Source organism: Crotalus tigris, unplaced genomic scaffold (assembly GCF_016545835.1).
Source record: "Crotalus tigris isolate CLP2741 ecotype Arizona unplaced genomic scaffold, ASM1654583v1 scf7180000024387.2241675, whole genome shotgun sequence".
Taxonomy (NCBI): Eukaryota; Metazoa; Chordata; class Lepidosauria; order Squamata; family Viperidae; genus Crotalus; species Crotalus tigris.
In genome coordinates this window covers 1,860,432-1,876,368 of record NW_024100557.1, presented here as the reverse complement: position 1 = coordinate 1,876,368, position 15,937 = coordinate 1,860,432, and the positions used below count along the sequence as shown (strand labels likewise).

The 15,937-nt window shown below is 39.0% G+C and overlaps 1 protein-coding gene across 1 annotated transcript; it reads left to right on the top strand.

The window, feature by feature from the left end:
- Positions 1-1,030: 1,030 nt before the first annotated feature.
- Positions 1,031-15,240, top strand: IL12RB2 (interleukin 12 receptor subunit beta 2). Its single transcript, XM_039329113.1, has 14 exons — positions 1,031-1,283; positions 2,178-2,292; positions 3,612-3,778; positions 5,119-5,261; positions 6,050-6,188; positions 8,628-8,707; positions 9,076-9,295; positions 9,821-10,015; positions 12,927-13,041; positions 13,188-13,218; positions 13,333-13,529; positions 13,582-13,636; positions 13,834-14,110; positions 14,880-15,240. The coding sequence occupies exons 1-14, from the start codon at positions 1,031-1,033 to the stop codon at positions 14,984-14,986; spliced, it is 2,094 nt and encodes a 697-aa protein (XP_039185047.1). The 3' UTR covers positions 14,987-15,240.
- Positions 15,241-15,937: the final 697 nt, after the last annotated feature.

Sequence of the window (15,937 nt, the reverse complement as noted above, 5' to 3'; positions counted from 1 at the left end):
TTTGCCCAACAATATTTTAACGGCTAACAACGAGACAAAAATAGAGAGAAAATAGGTACTTGGTTTTGCAGAAAGTTAAAAAAAAAAAAAGAACAGGCTTCGACTTTCGAGTACCTTCCTTCAATCTGGTGCTCCTTATGCCTTATATTTTACTCCGGTAATCCCCAATCAATTTAGGTCACTCAGCACAATAGGCACCCAAGAATAATTGGGTCCTGAACTTAAAAAGACCCTGAATCCGACATTTTTTGGGGAGAACACCAGCTGAAAAAGACTAGATAGCACTTTACTCTGATGATAGACTTTGAATATAACCTCCAGGATTAAGGTTTGGAATAAGAGTAAAGATGAGATTAATGGGAGCCAAGACCATAAATGATTGACAATGGAGTTGCAGCCACAACTGTGATTTTTTTTCTTTTTTACTTCTTCTGTAAATGTCCCTGTTATGAGCTATTTGTTTTGCCATGTTGGGGGCATCCAACACAAGCATTTTTACTGGCACAGGACAAAACATACGGTACCCAAAACCAGTTTATTTATGTTGCAAGAAATAATATTTTTGTTGTTGTTGTCGTTGATGATGATGATAATAATCCAACCCCCTGCTCAGGCAGGAAACCCTATACCATTTCAGACAAATGGTTGTCCAGTCTTTTCTTAAAAACATCCAGTGTTGGAGCATTCACAGCTTCTGGAGGCAGGTTGTTCCAGTGATTAATTGCTCTAACTGTCAGGAAATTTCTCCTTAGTTCTAGGTTGCTTCTCTCTTTGATTAGTTTCCATCCATTGCTTCTTGTCCTGCCTTCAGGTGCTTTGGAGAATAGCTTGACTCCCTCTTCTTTCTGGCAACCCCTGATTTATTAAAAGATTTATATGGCTGCCCTTTTATATGGCTGCAACTCTGGGCAGCTCGCAAAAACAAAACCAATAAATAAAACAATCATAGAAGAGTGAAATAACAAAACAAAAAAATCCTGCACCTTAACCGCCCTCCTTGTTGTGTTCTTTCCTGCCTTCCAGGGGAGGCATGCGTGCAAATGGCACAGAGCTGCCATTAAAATCAACGGTGGATCTGTCCTGCTGGCTAAACAGGAGTTCCAACAGTTCGAACTGTGACATAGTTCTGTTACAAAACCACTCCATTATCAGTAGCGGCAGCTCTCCGAAATCTTCAATCAGGACCCAGATTCTACTGAATACTTTTGGGAAGCAGACATTTGAATGCAAGTGCAAAGGATCGAGATTACAGCTCATATGTGGAATTTATGTTTTTGTTGGAAGTAAGAAGCTTTTTAAAACTTTCGTTAAATTAAATGGAAGAAAACAGGAAGGGGGATTTATTTACTTTGGGAAACACTGTTCTGTTACAAATATATGGTTTTATGTAGCCAAGGAGACATAATGAGATAGAGCCTTTGGGTGGGATAATTTAATTGGGGGAAATTAATATTAGAATAATAGAAGTAATCAAGGAAAGGCAGATTTTGGTGAGATAGGTGCTTTGTTCAATATGTCTGTCTGACAAAAGAGAATTATTGCTTTTGACCAAGTTACAGCTTCATAAAAATGCTTATGTGTTATAATGATTCAAAATCTTGAATAGAGGAATGTGGTGTTATCTCTTCCTCTGAGATTTTCTATAATTTTTATTCATCTCACTGACAGTTCTATTTTCTATTTGAAATCAGTAAGTCTCACCAAGGCTTTGCCTAGGAAAATAAGATACAGTCTTTCCTCTTTCCACTTTTATGCTATAAAGTATTTGACTTTAGCTGGATTATTTGTAAGAATAGGACTGCAGTGAGAAGAACAAGAGTCATGCTTGAACATATCTGTGTTTACCATCACTGCTTTGTTGCAATGCCCATCAGATCCATTTAAGAAAACCACTACAAAACCAAACCATTTTTGGTAATATTATATTTTTCCCAAATTAATGGGGAAGATAGAATGAAATCATAATAACTCACTTCCCTGGTGAAATACATGCATTTTTATTGTACAGGTGGCGGGCCTTTCCTCAAAAGAGATTTTGATGCAGGGATTTACTGTACGCTGGAAGTGTTCAAATGCAAATATAAACTCTTACACAAGAGTTTTTACAAACAACAAAGATTCAAACCAAAAGAGTCATTTCCTATCTCAGCCACTGACCATTTTTCCTTTTTTAAAAGTCGCTCCAGATCAACCAAAAAATGTATCATGCGCTCAGTATGGAAAATATGGACGCACCATTTGTGCTTGGGATAAAGGATATTATACCTATCTGATTACTATCTATACATTATGGTAAGTTCTGTCTCCCTTATAATTAAGTTTATATCTGGCCAATTTTGCTTCATCACTTCATCTTTGTTTCCATTTTCTTATGTGAATTTGAGCTAGCTTTGATCAAAATATTGGCCATGGTTGTTAACCATTAGGGCATAAACACCCAACATCAATCTTTGCTCTGCAAGGTTTTTTTTAAAGATTTGATCCCATTAATTCAAAATATTATACAGTCTGAAGCAAAGGAGAAGATGGCATACTCCACCCATGAAGAACTGAACCTTACTTAACTCTACAAAAAGAATAGCATCCTTCACCTTAATGAATAGCTCTGAGGATAAAAGTAGGTTGGATATCCTTCAATAAACTTGGTCCAGCTGATATTGTTGCTTCCTTTTAATCTCTGTGGCTTTAAAATCTGTGGCTGTCCCTCACAATTGCATAGATCTTTATATTGTGAGTAGAAAGTCCAGGAATAAAAAAAAAAATCTCCTCTTCCCTTCCCTAATCATCTATTCCCATCAGAAGATTTTCTTGATGGTTGGTAAATCTAATTTTATCCAATTGTAGACAGATATCATGGCTTATGATCACACACTTCCCCTTTTTGGCCCATTAGTTAAATATCTCTGGGTGCTATAGACTCGGGTTTTATCACATGAATATTCACAATTCTTAGATGCACCAGATGCTTGGGATGGAGACCATGTAAAAGAATTTTGATATAATAAAAATGCCAAAAACTTTTGTAACACTGGTTGAAATATCTGATTCAAATCCAGATGCAAAAACACAATGTGAAAGAAATTTTGCCACCTTCTGGATTTGATTTGGTTTGGTTTCATGATATATATAAAATGCAGATTTCAAAAAAAAGTTGTGCAGGATTTTCATTATTCATTTTGTCATCTTTCTGAGTTTATGATTCTATACTTGGGATTTGTCAGTAAGTCTGAGGGCAGGCATTGGGGTTTTGACTAATCACATGGAAGACTAAACTGAATATTAGGGCAAAGTAAAATTAAACAAATTAAAATAACTGAAATATTAGTAAATGATTAAACTGGATATTATAATTAAAAGTATCGGATTCAAATTATATACAAAGAAACAAGTCCTTGCTTATGAACTGAACATTTAAGTGGTAATATAATTTCTGTCACTGTCATACAATGTTATATAGGTGTAAAATTAATTTAGGCAAGGAAGGAAGGAAGGAAGGAAGGAAGGAAGGAAGGAAGGAAGGAAGGAAGGAAGGAAGGAAAGTGAGAAGAGGAAGGAGAAGGAGAAGGGAAGATTGTTCACACTGTTTATCTCAGTTTCTTTTTTTGTTGCAGGGTAACAAATGGAACAGCCTTGGGAGAAAAAATTAGCACTACAGATCACACAGTAGATCTCAGAAAAAAGCTGGACTTTGAAACTACTTATACAATTGTGGTTGAAGCCACAAATAAACTTGGGAGCAATTCTTCTGAACCAATGCAGTTCACATTAATAGACATTGGTAATTATAAGGAATTCTGATAAATTATTGGAAAGAATATTTTGAGTAATGATTTAATTCCTAACCAGTTGGTCAGTTCAACTAAATAAAACAACTCTTGTATTGAAAGTCTTTTTGCTGCCTTTGCTAAATAGTATTTTGCAACCCTTGACAAATTAACTTTGGAGGTGGCCTTTTGATGGTGTTTAAACCAAAGTGATGTAGAAATGCCTGCAGGTGTTGTATACAGAATAAGATTCCAGGAAGCCTGTTGTGATATAGGGGCTAAATAAGACCATGGTCAGAGAGGACCTAAGTTTAACTCCCCAATTGGTCATGGAGCTTTCTGTATGGCATTGATTCATTCATTATCGCTTGTAGGCCCATTATCTCTATCTTATGCGGTAATATTAATGGGGAGAAAATGAGGGGGAATTCTCTCATGTGTCTTATTTTGAGTAACTTGGCTAGGATAAAACTACTAAAAAGTCAGGTTTATGCTACCAATCTTTAAACAATAAGCAAATAGAAACCTGTGTGCTGTTCACCCAGACTGCTTTTGGAATTTTTGGACTTAGCTCTTCAAATGCATGCCCCAAATTGCTGTAGTTGTTTAAGTGAATCACTTGGTTGTTAAGGGACTCTGGCTTCCCCCATTGACTTTGCTTGTCAAAGCCAGCTGGGAAGGTCACAAACGACAATCGTACGATTCCAGGATGCTGCAAACCTTGTAAATACATGTCGCTTGCCAAGTGCCCAAATTTTGATCACATGACTGTGGAGATGCTGCAGTGGTCATAGTGCAAGGTTGCAAATCCCTTTTTTTCAGTTCTGTTGTAACTTTGAACAGTTGCTAAATGAATGTTTGTAAATTGGGGACTATCTGTAAAGTTACAGAGAGACAGTTGGAACAAGGTAATAGATAATGATTCTATAAAGCAATGAGAATATGTGTCCCTTCCATGATTATAGACAATGGATAGCTGAATATAATTTTCAAGTTTATAAGTAAGTGGTTGTACTGTCCTCATTTCCCACTTATGTGTTCTCAGTAGCATCTAATATATTACTGCGGGCAGTGCTCTTTTTCTAAAAAAAAAAAAAAAAGGTGCCGGAACTCACACGTCATACAACCCGCCTTGCCTACCCTACAAGTTTCCATCCAAAAAATGTGCTGGAACTCCGTTCTGGGCGTTCTATGAGGAAAAAAAGCCCTGACTGCGGGTAACAAGATACCAGATTAGATAGTCTGGTCTTGAGGACTCTTACAGTGTTGTGTTTCTTATAGCTCAGAATTTTATTTCCCAAAACAATGTTGTGTTTTTGTTTGTGTTGGTGCATCACTGATCATCACAACACAGTGAAGCCTCACCCTCCTGTGGACCTCTCAGTAAGATGTGATGCCTTTGCTCCCCAAAATTGCACCATCTTATGGCAAGATCCGCAAGAAACACAGTGCTTTAGACTGAGATACCAACCAATCCACAGTAATTCCTGGATTACGGTAGGAATGTTGAAATGAAATGAAATTGCTTTATTACAGTCTTTGGATAACAGTACAAAGAAAGAAAGAAAGAAAGAAAGAAAGAAAGAAAGAAAGAAAGAAAGAAAGAAAGAAAGAAAGAAAGAAAGAAAGAAAGAAAGAAAGGATATTTTATTTTTAACAGTTATGTATTATTTTCTATATTACTAACGTGATGCTTTAGTCATACTCAGATATAATGTCAATGTTTTCAGTCCCATAGTAAGCATCCAATAGAAAAGAAATCAGTGGCATGTTTTATGCAATATATATCCTGATGTAAAAGGAACATGATGTGTTGATCCAATTAATGTGGCATCTTCAGGTAACAACATTTAAGAAAAGCATGTGCAATGTCTGAATTCAACCAATGATAAAAATAGTTTTGCAATTCTGCCTTGTTCCATCAGTGAAGTCCTAATAGACCTAGTAATGTTCATTAGTGACAGACAACTTTAAAGCAGATTCACACTTCTGTATAGAGAAGAAACAAGATGGAGATTTGTGTTTACAGAATAATGAAGCATTGGTCCCAGCACGTATTTAGGAACAAATGTGAATGCTTGTGCCAGGTCTGGCATTTAATTTAAGAAGAACATGTATCTCTCTTGCAGTGCCCAACTGGGGCATCCTATAGCATTTATAGGATTGTTACAGAGTTCTGTTGAGCATAAATAAAACTTCTTTGTCTCTCAGTGGAATTGCAATTACCAGAGAAAAACAGCTTTTATTAAGTTGTAAATGCGTGCTTTCATCTCTTTTCATGCCAGCTTGAAAATATAAATACTAGAAGGTATGATCTTCATGGCCTACAGCCGAAGATAAAATATGAGTTCCAAGTTTCCTGCAGGCTTCTTCTGGAAGAAGGTTTATGGAGTGACTGGAGCCCTGCATTTCAAACAGAAGCAGGTAGTAAAATAATAACTCCACATGTCTAACATTTATGTTGTTATTGGCATAAAAATAAGTTACGGGTAAACTAATTCAGGCCAGGCTATAACGTCATAGGGATTTAGGGAGAAATGAAAAAAGTATTTTTATGTCCTAAAAGGGAACTAAGGGAAGGAGGGGAGGTCTAAAGCACTTTCACAAAATAGCTGCCACAAGCATTTACTCATTCACAAAATGGTGGGAATTGATGGTAGTCAAACTCCATTTTCAAGGACAAATAAGGTAGGTTGCTTTGCTCCAACCTCCTCTAGTCGTCTGTGGGAATTTTATATCCCTTAAAATTAATCTTAAATCTTTGTTTATTGGCAGATAAACACATTTCTAGACAAACCCTGGCAGTCACTCATTTTTTTTAAATTAATTTCTCAAAAGTGCTTCTGGGATCTATTGGGCGTCAATGATATATTTGGGAGTTGAAGATAATGCGTAAGCTGGAACTTTGCTCATATATAAAAAAACATGCTGTTTATGGTTAGCTGTAGTCTCATACAGCATAGTCCAGGGGTAGGCAACCTTGGCTCTTTTATGACTGGTGGACTTCAACTCCCAGAATTCCTGAGCCAGCATGGCTGGCTCAGGAATTCTGGGAGTTGAAGTCCACCAGTCATAAAAGAGCCAAGGTTGCCTACCCCCGGCATACTCCCTTCTCTAATCCTAAAATGAGACTGTGGCCAGCTGAGACCAATTAATCCTTTTCCAGATGGGGTACTAACATACAGGAAGTCCTCAACTTATGACCACAATCGAGCCCACAATTTCAGTTACGAAGTGAGACATTTGTTAAGTGAATTTTGCCCCATTGTATATGACATTTCTTACAACAGTGGTTAAGTGAACCACCGCAATTAAGTTGGTAACATGGTTGTTAAGTGAATCTGTCTCCCCCATTGATTTTGCTTGTCAGAAGGCCGCAAAAGGGGGTCCCATGACCCTGGGACACTGCAACCGTCACAAATATGAATCAGTCGTCAAGCATCTGAATTTTGATCACGTGACCATGGGGTTGCTGCAATGAGCATAAGGATGAGGAACAATCATAAATCACTTTTTTTCAATGCTGTTGTAACTTCGTGCAGTCTTTAAACAAACTGTTGTTAGTTGAGGACTACCTATAATGGGTAGGCAACCTTGGCTCTTTTATGACTCGTGGACTTCAACTCCCAGAATTCCTGAGCCAGCATGGCTGGCTCAGGAATTCTGGGAGTTGAAGTCCACGAGTCATAAAAGAGCCAAGGTCGCCTACCCCTGATAGATATCTGGGGAAAAGATAGAAAATAAATTGGTGTTGCAGGGCATGTTGATATCTCTCCTTTTAAGTGTACTATCCATGATGATAGTAATAGTAATAGTAGTAAAGTTGGAAGGGACCTTGGAGGTCATCTAGTCCAACCCCCTGCTCAGGCAGGAAACCCTACACTATTTCGGACAAATGGCTGTCCAGTATCTTCTTAAAAACTTCCAGTATTGGAGCATTTACTGCTTCTGGAGGCAGGCTGTTCCACTGATTAATTGTTCTCACTGTCAGGAAGTTTCTCCTTAGTTCTAGGTTGCTTCTCTCCTTGATTAGTTTCCACCTGTTGCTTCTTGTCCTGCCTTCAGGTGCTTTGGAAAATAGTTTAATTCCCTCTTCTTTATGGCAGCCCCTGAGATATTGGAATACTGCTATCATGTCCCCCCTTGTCCTTCTCTTCGTTAAACTAGACATACCCAATTCTAGCAACCGTTCCTTATATGTTTTAGCCTCCAGTCCCCTAATAATCTTTGTTGCTCTTCTCTTTACTCTTTCTAGAGTCTCAACATCTTTTTTACATCGTGGTGACCAAAACTGGATGCAGTATTCCAAGTGTGGCCTTACCAAGGCATTGAAGAGTGGTATTAATACTTCACGTGATATTGATTCTATCCCTCTGTTAATGCAGCCTAGCACTGTGTTGGCCCTTTTGGCAGCTGCAGCACACTGCTGGCTCATATTTAAGTGATTGTCCACTAGGACTCCGAGGTCCCTCTCACAGTTACTACTATTGAGCATGGTGCCACCTATGCTGTACTTGTGCATTTGGTTTTTCTTGCCTAAATGTAGAACCTTGCTTTTCTCACCATTGAATTTCATTTTGTTAGTTAGTGCCCAGTGTTCAAGTCCGTCCAGATCCTTCTGTATCTTAAGCCTGTCTTCTGGAGTGTTGGCTCTGGTCTGAGTTTTGGTAACTTTGGGGAAATTTCCTAGCTGGGTAAGCTAAATCATTTTGTACTTCTTTTGTTAGGAGGAGTAAATCCTTAATTGCCAAGCATTCGTAGCATCCTTCCATCGGTTTCCTGCCAGTGGCCCAACACTTGGCAAAGTTTGTTCCCAAATTGATATAAACATTACATTGCAAAGCTCTTTTTCTTGATTCCCAGTGCCGTTCGAACCTGTTGATGTCTGGTATTTAAAGAAGGAGGTCTCTTCTGAAATGCAGAACATTACTCTCTTCTGGAAGGTAAACGTTTCTGTACACCTCTTATCCTGGTTTTAAAAAAGGAGATGTGGGGGGAAGGAGGTTTCAGCAATTCATGCCGTAATATAGTTGTGAAAGAATGCAGTCCTCACTGCTGCATTTTCCTATGCAAAGGTGGAGCCTTTGTACATTCTTCATCTCTTCCAGAAAGCTACAGAAGACCCCCCCCCTTCTCTATCTTAGGCCCTCTTTGGCCAGATGTAGAGAAAATCAAACAGAGAAGGAGACATCTTCATGACAGTGAATTTTTTAACCCAATGTTTTTTTTGGTTCTAGTCCAATTGTCCTGTATTGGAACATGAAAGAACACACTGAACTGACATGCAAAAATATTCATTTTTTTTTTACAGTCAGTAAATGTATCAGAAACGATAAGCAAAAACTTTTGCTATCAAGTGATATTTCAAAACCTCAACCAGATGCCACCCAGAAATGCAGAAATGAGTATGACCACCCACACTGCTTTCTCGCACATCTCCCTAAAGGTGGATTATAACATATCACTTAATTCTAAGAATTCGCGGGGAGTATCCCCATCTGTCTACATAACCACAAAATTGGGAATTACAGGTAAGGTACATTTTTTTTATAGAACTTAAACTCTCACTAAGCTAATTGAATATTAGTTATTGGCCACACAAAGAATTCCAGGGGTGGATTTTGCTTTGATTCGTATTAAATAGGCTTAGTTCACAGATTCCTTCACCATATAATGTAGTACAGTAGTAGCAACTGAACAGATCAGGGTTATTCAGTTTAATTTTCTTTTGCATTACCTATTAATGACATTTTTATAGCATGATTTTAGTTTAATATTACAGGCCCCTGATTACTTATAGTCCCATTGCGGAGTTCCAAATCTTATTCCATCTTATTAGCATCTCTATGAGTATTTCCATTTCTAAATTTGAATGTCTTCAGGACTGACGAAGTTGCTTTCCAGTTGAGCTGAATACAACTATTTTTTTTTCTTCTTCTTCTTCTTCTTCTTCTTCTTCTTCTTCTTCTTCTTCTTCTTCTTCTTCTTCTTCTTCTTCTTCTTCTTCTTCTTCTTCCTCTTCCTCTTCCTCTTCCTCTTCTTCTTCTTCTTCTTAGAACTGCTACCACCTAACCAGGTCTCTGCCACATCCATGGACGAGAGAATCGTTGTTAAATGGAAAGCACCTTCAGCACCACCCTCTTTCATCAATGGATATGTAGTTGCATGGGTAGAGGTCCCTCAAGACTATCCCAGGAACACCTCCCCCAAATGGTTTAAAATTCCTGTTTCTAATAGCACAGTAATAAAAGGTAAGCTCATGTCACAGGGAAAACACATTGCTAATGAGAAAGTTTAGACAAGCAATTACAAACAAGTGTTTGTTTTAAAAATTAACACATTAAGTCACAGTTCAGCATTGCCACAGCAAGTCAGTGCAACCTTCCCCAACTCAGTGTAATAGACCAGGGGTCCCCAGCCCCCAGTCCATGGACCGGTAACAGGCCTCAGCATGCCATCAACCAGTCCACACAAACAAGCAAAGCCCATCCGTGGGATGCAGGCAGCACACAAAACCACACACTTTCCAGTCCGCGCAAAAAACTCTTTCCACAGAACCGGTCCCTGGTGCTCAAAAGGTTGAGGACCTCTGTAATAGACAATATGCGGGAATGGATTACAGGTGATCCTCAATTTACAATCATTTGTTTAGTGACTGTTCACTGTTTACTGAAGTTACAACAACAACACTGAAAAAAGTGACTTATGACTGTTTTTCATACTTAATGACACATTGCAGCATCCCCATGATCAGGTGATCAAAATTTGGGCGTTTGGCAGCTGGCATGTGCTTATGATCATTGCAGTGTCCCTGGGGCCATGTGATCACCTTTTCTGACCTTCTGACAAAGCAGTCAAAGGAGAAGCCAGATTCACTTAACAACAGTATAAATGACTTAACAATTGCAGTGATTCACTTAACAGTTCTAGCAAGAAAGGCTGTACAGTGGGTCAAAACTCACTTAACAACTATCTTGTGTAGCAATGGGGATTTGGGGCTCAACTGTGGTCGTAAGTCAAGGATTACCTAAATTGAATTTTATTTAATCTTATAGTCCTGAGCACTGGTTGGGGAAGGTTGGTTGGTCTCATCCTTTCTTCTGGTTTTCCCAGATAACTTACTGCTTATGTGATTGCTATTTTTAAATATTTTTTTTCTCCAGTACTACCACTGTTATGGAGTAAGACCCTAAAAATATCCAGAAATATATACTAAAATCGATATTTCATTAAATATATCGGTCAGTGGTGGCGAACCTATGGCACGGGTGCCAGAGGTAGCACTTGGAGCCCTCTCTATGGGCACACGTGCCGTTGCCCCAACCTTGCCTCTGCCCGTGACCCCCTCTTCACCAGCAACCTCCCTGGAGGAGAGTCGCCCCCGAGCATGGCCCATGTGGAGCAGTGCAGCCAAGGACATGGCAGCCAGGCAGTATAGAAAAGACTCTGCCCTCACACCCCAATACGCACAGTTGATGCTGTGGGGCGCAGGCAGAGGGCGTGGCTGCCGTGGTGCTGCTGGTCTGCCTGGGCGATCTGTGATGGGCCCTGGAGGCGGTGAGTGGCCCTGCAGGCAGGCAGGGTGGGATGGAGTAGGGGTGGGGCAGGATCGGAGCCAGTTTTGGGGCACTCGGTCTCTAAAAGGTTTGCCATCACTGATATAGGTAGTACTCTGCCCTAAAGTCTTTTCCCAAGGTTTTTCATCAACAGACTGATAATTTTACAAGAATGTTTGTTGCATCTATACTTTTGTTCTGCAAACTTCAGAAAAACTTCTCCTTAATTTTGTTAAGGAACAAGACAATATTTTCTTATTGACAATCAATCCAGCAGAAACAAGTTTGTGTGCAGTTTTAATCCCTCAAAGTCCTGATCTTTCTTAAATTTATCTCAGAGCCAGAAGACGTACCTGAAACATGTGGCCTTTAGCATAGAGCAGTGGTTCTTAACCTTTTTGAACGAATCGCCCCCTTGAGCCAATGAGAAAGTTGTCATCGCCCCCCTCCCCCAACATAACCTCTCAATCACAATTTAGGAAATAATTCTTCAATTTATGCAAACACTTTTTTTATTTTCTTTCAAATTGTCATCAGGACATATCAATGCAAATAATTTATTTCCAGTCTTTTTCACATATCTCAACTGTGTGAAAAATTTTGGTGCCACCTGTCACTTTATTCCCAAACTTCGTAATCCATGTATTTCATGATTATCTTATTTATTCAAGACACTTAAAATGTAATGACCACTGAAAACAAAATTCAATTACAAGAAAGCAAAATGCCCAAAAAGAAAAACAGTAACATTTAATGATTGAATTACAAGTGAAATTTAAGATGCAAAAAGAAATATAAAAAGGGTAGAGGCTGCTGCACATGAAGATAAGCGATGCGTATTCACATATGTATGGCATTCTGTACTGAAGCTAGCTGGAGGAACATTTGAAAACACAATTCAATCCACTAATAGTGAGCGATCTGATGTTTTTGTACGACAGATATGCAGCGATGTACGAAAAAGTTTCAAAAGTGTCCCCAAAACTTCTCGCTCCATCGCCCCTTTTTGTTCCATTGCCCCCTGAAAAATGAAATCGCCCACTGGGGGGCAATATCACCCAGGTTAAGAACCACTGGAATAGAGGACCAAGAAGCAATGAGTGAGAAATTATGGGAATTGAAGTCCACATAGCTTAAAGCCACCCAGGTTGAGGAAAAAAAATGAATTAACGGGGGAGGAAAGAATCTGTTAGCTTCCAGCAGCACCATTAGATATGGTTGTTTAAATCTAGAAAGATGACTCTGTGTCTACACTGGGGTAGGCAACCTTGGTTCTTTTATGACTCATGGACTTCAACTCCCAGAATTCTTGAGCCAGCGTGGCTGGCTCAGGAATTCTGGGAGTTGAAGTCCACGAGTCATAAAAGAGCCAAGGTTGCCTACCCCTGGTCTACACCAACAAATTGATGATTTACAAACATCATGTTGAAAAAATAAAACCATCTCCTCCTACAATTGTGAAGCACTGCAGTCAGCTAAGTTTGATGAGCCAAGCCAACCTTCCCCAACCAGTACTCAGGACTATAAGCTTAAATAAAATTCTATATCGGTAGTTCTCGACTTACAACCACATTTTGAGTTGACTGCAGCGCTTTCTAATTTCTAGAGAATTTAAAGCCCAACATATGCTACCACATCAGTGTGTTTGCGCTCTATCAGGCCAGAGCAGGAAAAGCAGCTGTGACCACAGAAAATATCTCATCAAAAGGTAACCATAACTGGTGATTTGGCTTAAGGTCTGAGATCATCTAAGACAGGGGTCCCCAACCTGGGGGCTGTGGCCCTCTAGTGGGCCATGAGGGGTTTGCAACTGGGCCATGGAAATGGCTGGCAAGTCACACATGCATCCTCACACATTCCATTTAAGGGAGCAGCAGGGATGCGTGCACGCTGCTCATGCAAATGGAGCTATGCGCACACGCATGTACTTGCTGGCCGCTCACATGGAACCATCCCCTCTCCCCTCCCTGCCAGTCTGCAAAGCCAGAAACGCTGGGGAACTCTGATCTAAGATAATCAACTTTTTCACAAAGATTTCCTTTGTAGCCCCATTAACAGGACCTCAGATTGTGAATGTAGCTGTGAAAAATGGGAGCATTTTGGTATCCTGGAGAGAAGTTCCAGAACGTCAGCGGATGGGATGTATCACTAGTTACAAGATTTATTTGCAGAAACAATTCTTTTCTGTACCGCCAGATGTCCATGGTAGGTACCTTATAAAAATTAATAACCTTAACTTAACAAAATGCATATAAAAAAAGTGGGGGTGGGCAACTTTCAGTCAAGGAACTAACAAATCAGATAAATAAGCTAACAGTAAACAATAGCTAAATCAAGGAACAACCGATCCTCCCAATACTGACAGGGCAAATCCCTGAAAAAACAGCAAACTCCAGTTCCTTCTAGCACTGAGGATGTTACCTAGTTGGGTAATGAAATGTTTCCAGGAAGACTACCATACTCAGAAGGCACCATTTCAACCCTGATTTATAAATATTCTCTTCTATCAATAGCTTTCAGTCAGGAATTATAGGTATTCCTCTGTGTCCAAAGAAATGGACACTGCCTTAAATCACAAAGGCAAAGATATGCATCTTGATCTGATAATAGCTTATGCTATGAAACAATTGTTCTTTCACCTTTTTATTTTTCCAGAGATCTCTAAACCAGCCTCACAGCCCTTTCATATAAAAAACATAGAGGCTGGTGCTTCCTATGTTATTTGGATGACGGCTTCTACAAATGCTGGAGAAAGCCCAAAAGGGAACGAAGAGCTGATCTACATAAAAAGTAATTATACTATCTCATCATTATGAATAATGGCTGAGGTTTTTTTTCAAACCACGGCAGGCACATTGTCACCTGTCAAAATGTTAGGTAAAATAGTTTGATTTTTAGATAATAAATTGCAAATGTTATTAAATTATCTTTTCCAACTGAAAAGTTGGGATTAATATATAGGAAAGTTCCAGGGTGGTTGCTTTAATAAACAAGTAGCCCTCGTCTCACAACCACAACTGGAACCAGATTTCGAGTTGTAAGTTGTTATGGTCATAAGCTGAGACACCCGTGTGACCAGACCTGGTTTTATGACATTTTTTGCAGCAGTCATTAAATGAATGTCACAGTCATAAATGTGAACCTGTTCTTTCAAATGGGTAGGGTTTTTTTTACCAGAAACCACCAAAAAACAACTGGTCAGGCAATTGATCATAAAGGCGAGCCAGTTACCAATCGCCCAAAATGTGGTCATGTGACTGTGGGGGTGATGATGTGGTGTAACATTTTAGGATGGCCAAAAGTGCTTTATGGGCTATAAACCATCCGTTCTGAGCCCGTTGTGATTTTGTTTTCGTTAAAGCAACCAGTTGTAAGTTGAAACTACCTGTAGTAACATATGTGTCTTACAGAGTAATGTGTCATGGATCTCATCCAAAACAGTAGTAAGAGACTAAATAAATTAAATAAATAATTGTCTTAAAAAAGAAATCAGATTTTTAAATTCTGGTTAATAGAAGTTGTATTTTTTTAAAATACCTGTGCTTTTGTCTTAACGTAGCAGATGGATTTATAGATGTTTCTGACCGGGTTCCAATTGTAGCTATTTTCATTATTATTGGACTTTCAGTCTTCATTTGCTGTGTACCCATTGTTCGGCAAAAGTAAGTGATCATAAATTTTTTTTAGATGTTTTTTTTCTTTTTTCTGTTCAATCATGTCTAGTTCTCAGAGATTGCCTGGGACAAGTTTTCTTGGCAAGGTTTTTCAGAAGTTTCTTTGTCTTTATTGTCTCCTTCCCAAGGCTGAGAGAAACTTGACTGGCCCAAGGTCACCCAGCGGTTTTGGACCTAAGGCTGGACTAGAACTCACAATCTCCGGGTTTTTGGTTTGATGCTTTAACCAGTGTTTCCCAAACTTGACAATTTTAAGGCATGTGGACTTCAACTCCCAGAATTCCACAGCCAGCAACGCTGGCTGTGGAATTCTGGGAGTTGAAGTCCACATGCCTTAAAATTGTCAAGTTTGGGAAACACTGCTTTAACCAATACACCAAACTGGCTTTCTTTCAATGATTAGTATTTGTTAGATGTAGAGTGACATGAAATAAGAACATAGTAAAAATGGAATTAAATAGGATAATTCATATGGGAAAGTACTCCATTGGTTGTAAAAAATATCCAGAATGAGTTGAGACATGTATGATGAAGTTAAGACGAATGGTTTTTATTTAATTTTAAAAGCTACATTCATTCTTCATGATGCTTCTGCTCAGTGCTCCACTTTTAACTGCACTTTGTCCTGATGTGTTCCAATGTGCCCGTACATTTCATCTCCTTATTTTTAGCTATGTATGAGATACCGAAACATTGGTATAATGTTTCATCTTTGGAAGCCAAAGAAGCAGGCTACAAAAAGACCCTGTTTTAAACACGGATGCTCTAATGTTATCTTTCTAGCTGTTAGTTGCTTCTTCTTTCCTTTATTGTAGCAGCCCCTCTATTGTTTGCTACTCCACTAGGAGCCCAAAAGCCAACCAGAAAAGGCTTAGGAAAACATACAGCTATGTGGAGATATCAAGATATGCAGAGAAGGGTGCCCATCAAACGCTTATAAAGT

Excerpts from the sequence above, each read along its gene's own strand:
- IL12RB2 (XM_039329113.1), top strand. The coding sequence starts at position 1,031 with ATGCGTGCAAATGGCACAGAGCTGCCATTAAAATCAACGGTGGATCTG. Across the intron at positions 9,296-9,820 it reads CACAAAATTGGGAATTACAG|AACTGCTACCACCTAACCAG; the intron begins GTAAGGTACATT and ends TCTTCTTCTTAG. Across the intron at positions 13,530-13,581 it reads CCGCCAGATGTCCATGGTAG|TGGGGGTGGGCAACTTTCAG; the intron begins GTACCTTATAAA and ends ATATAAAAAAAG.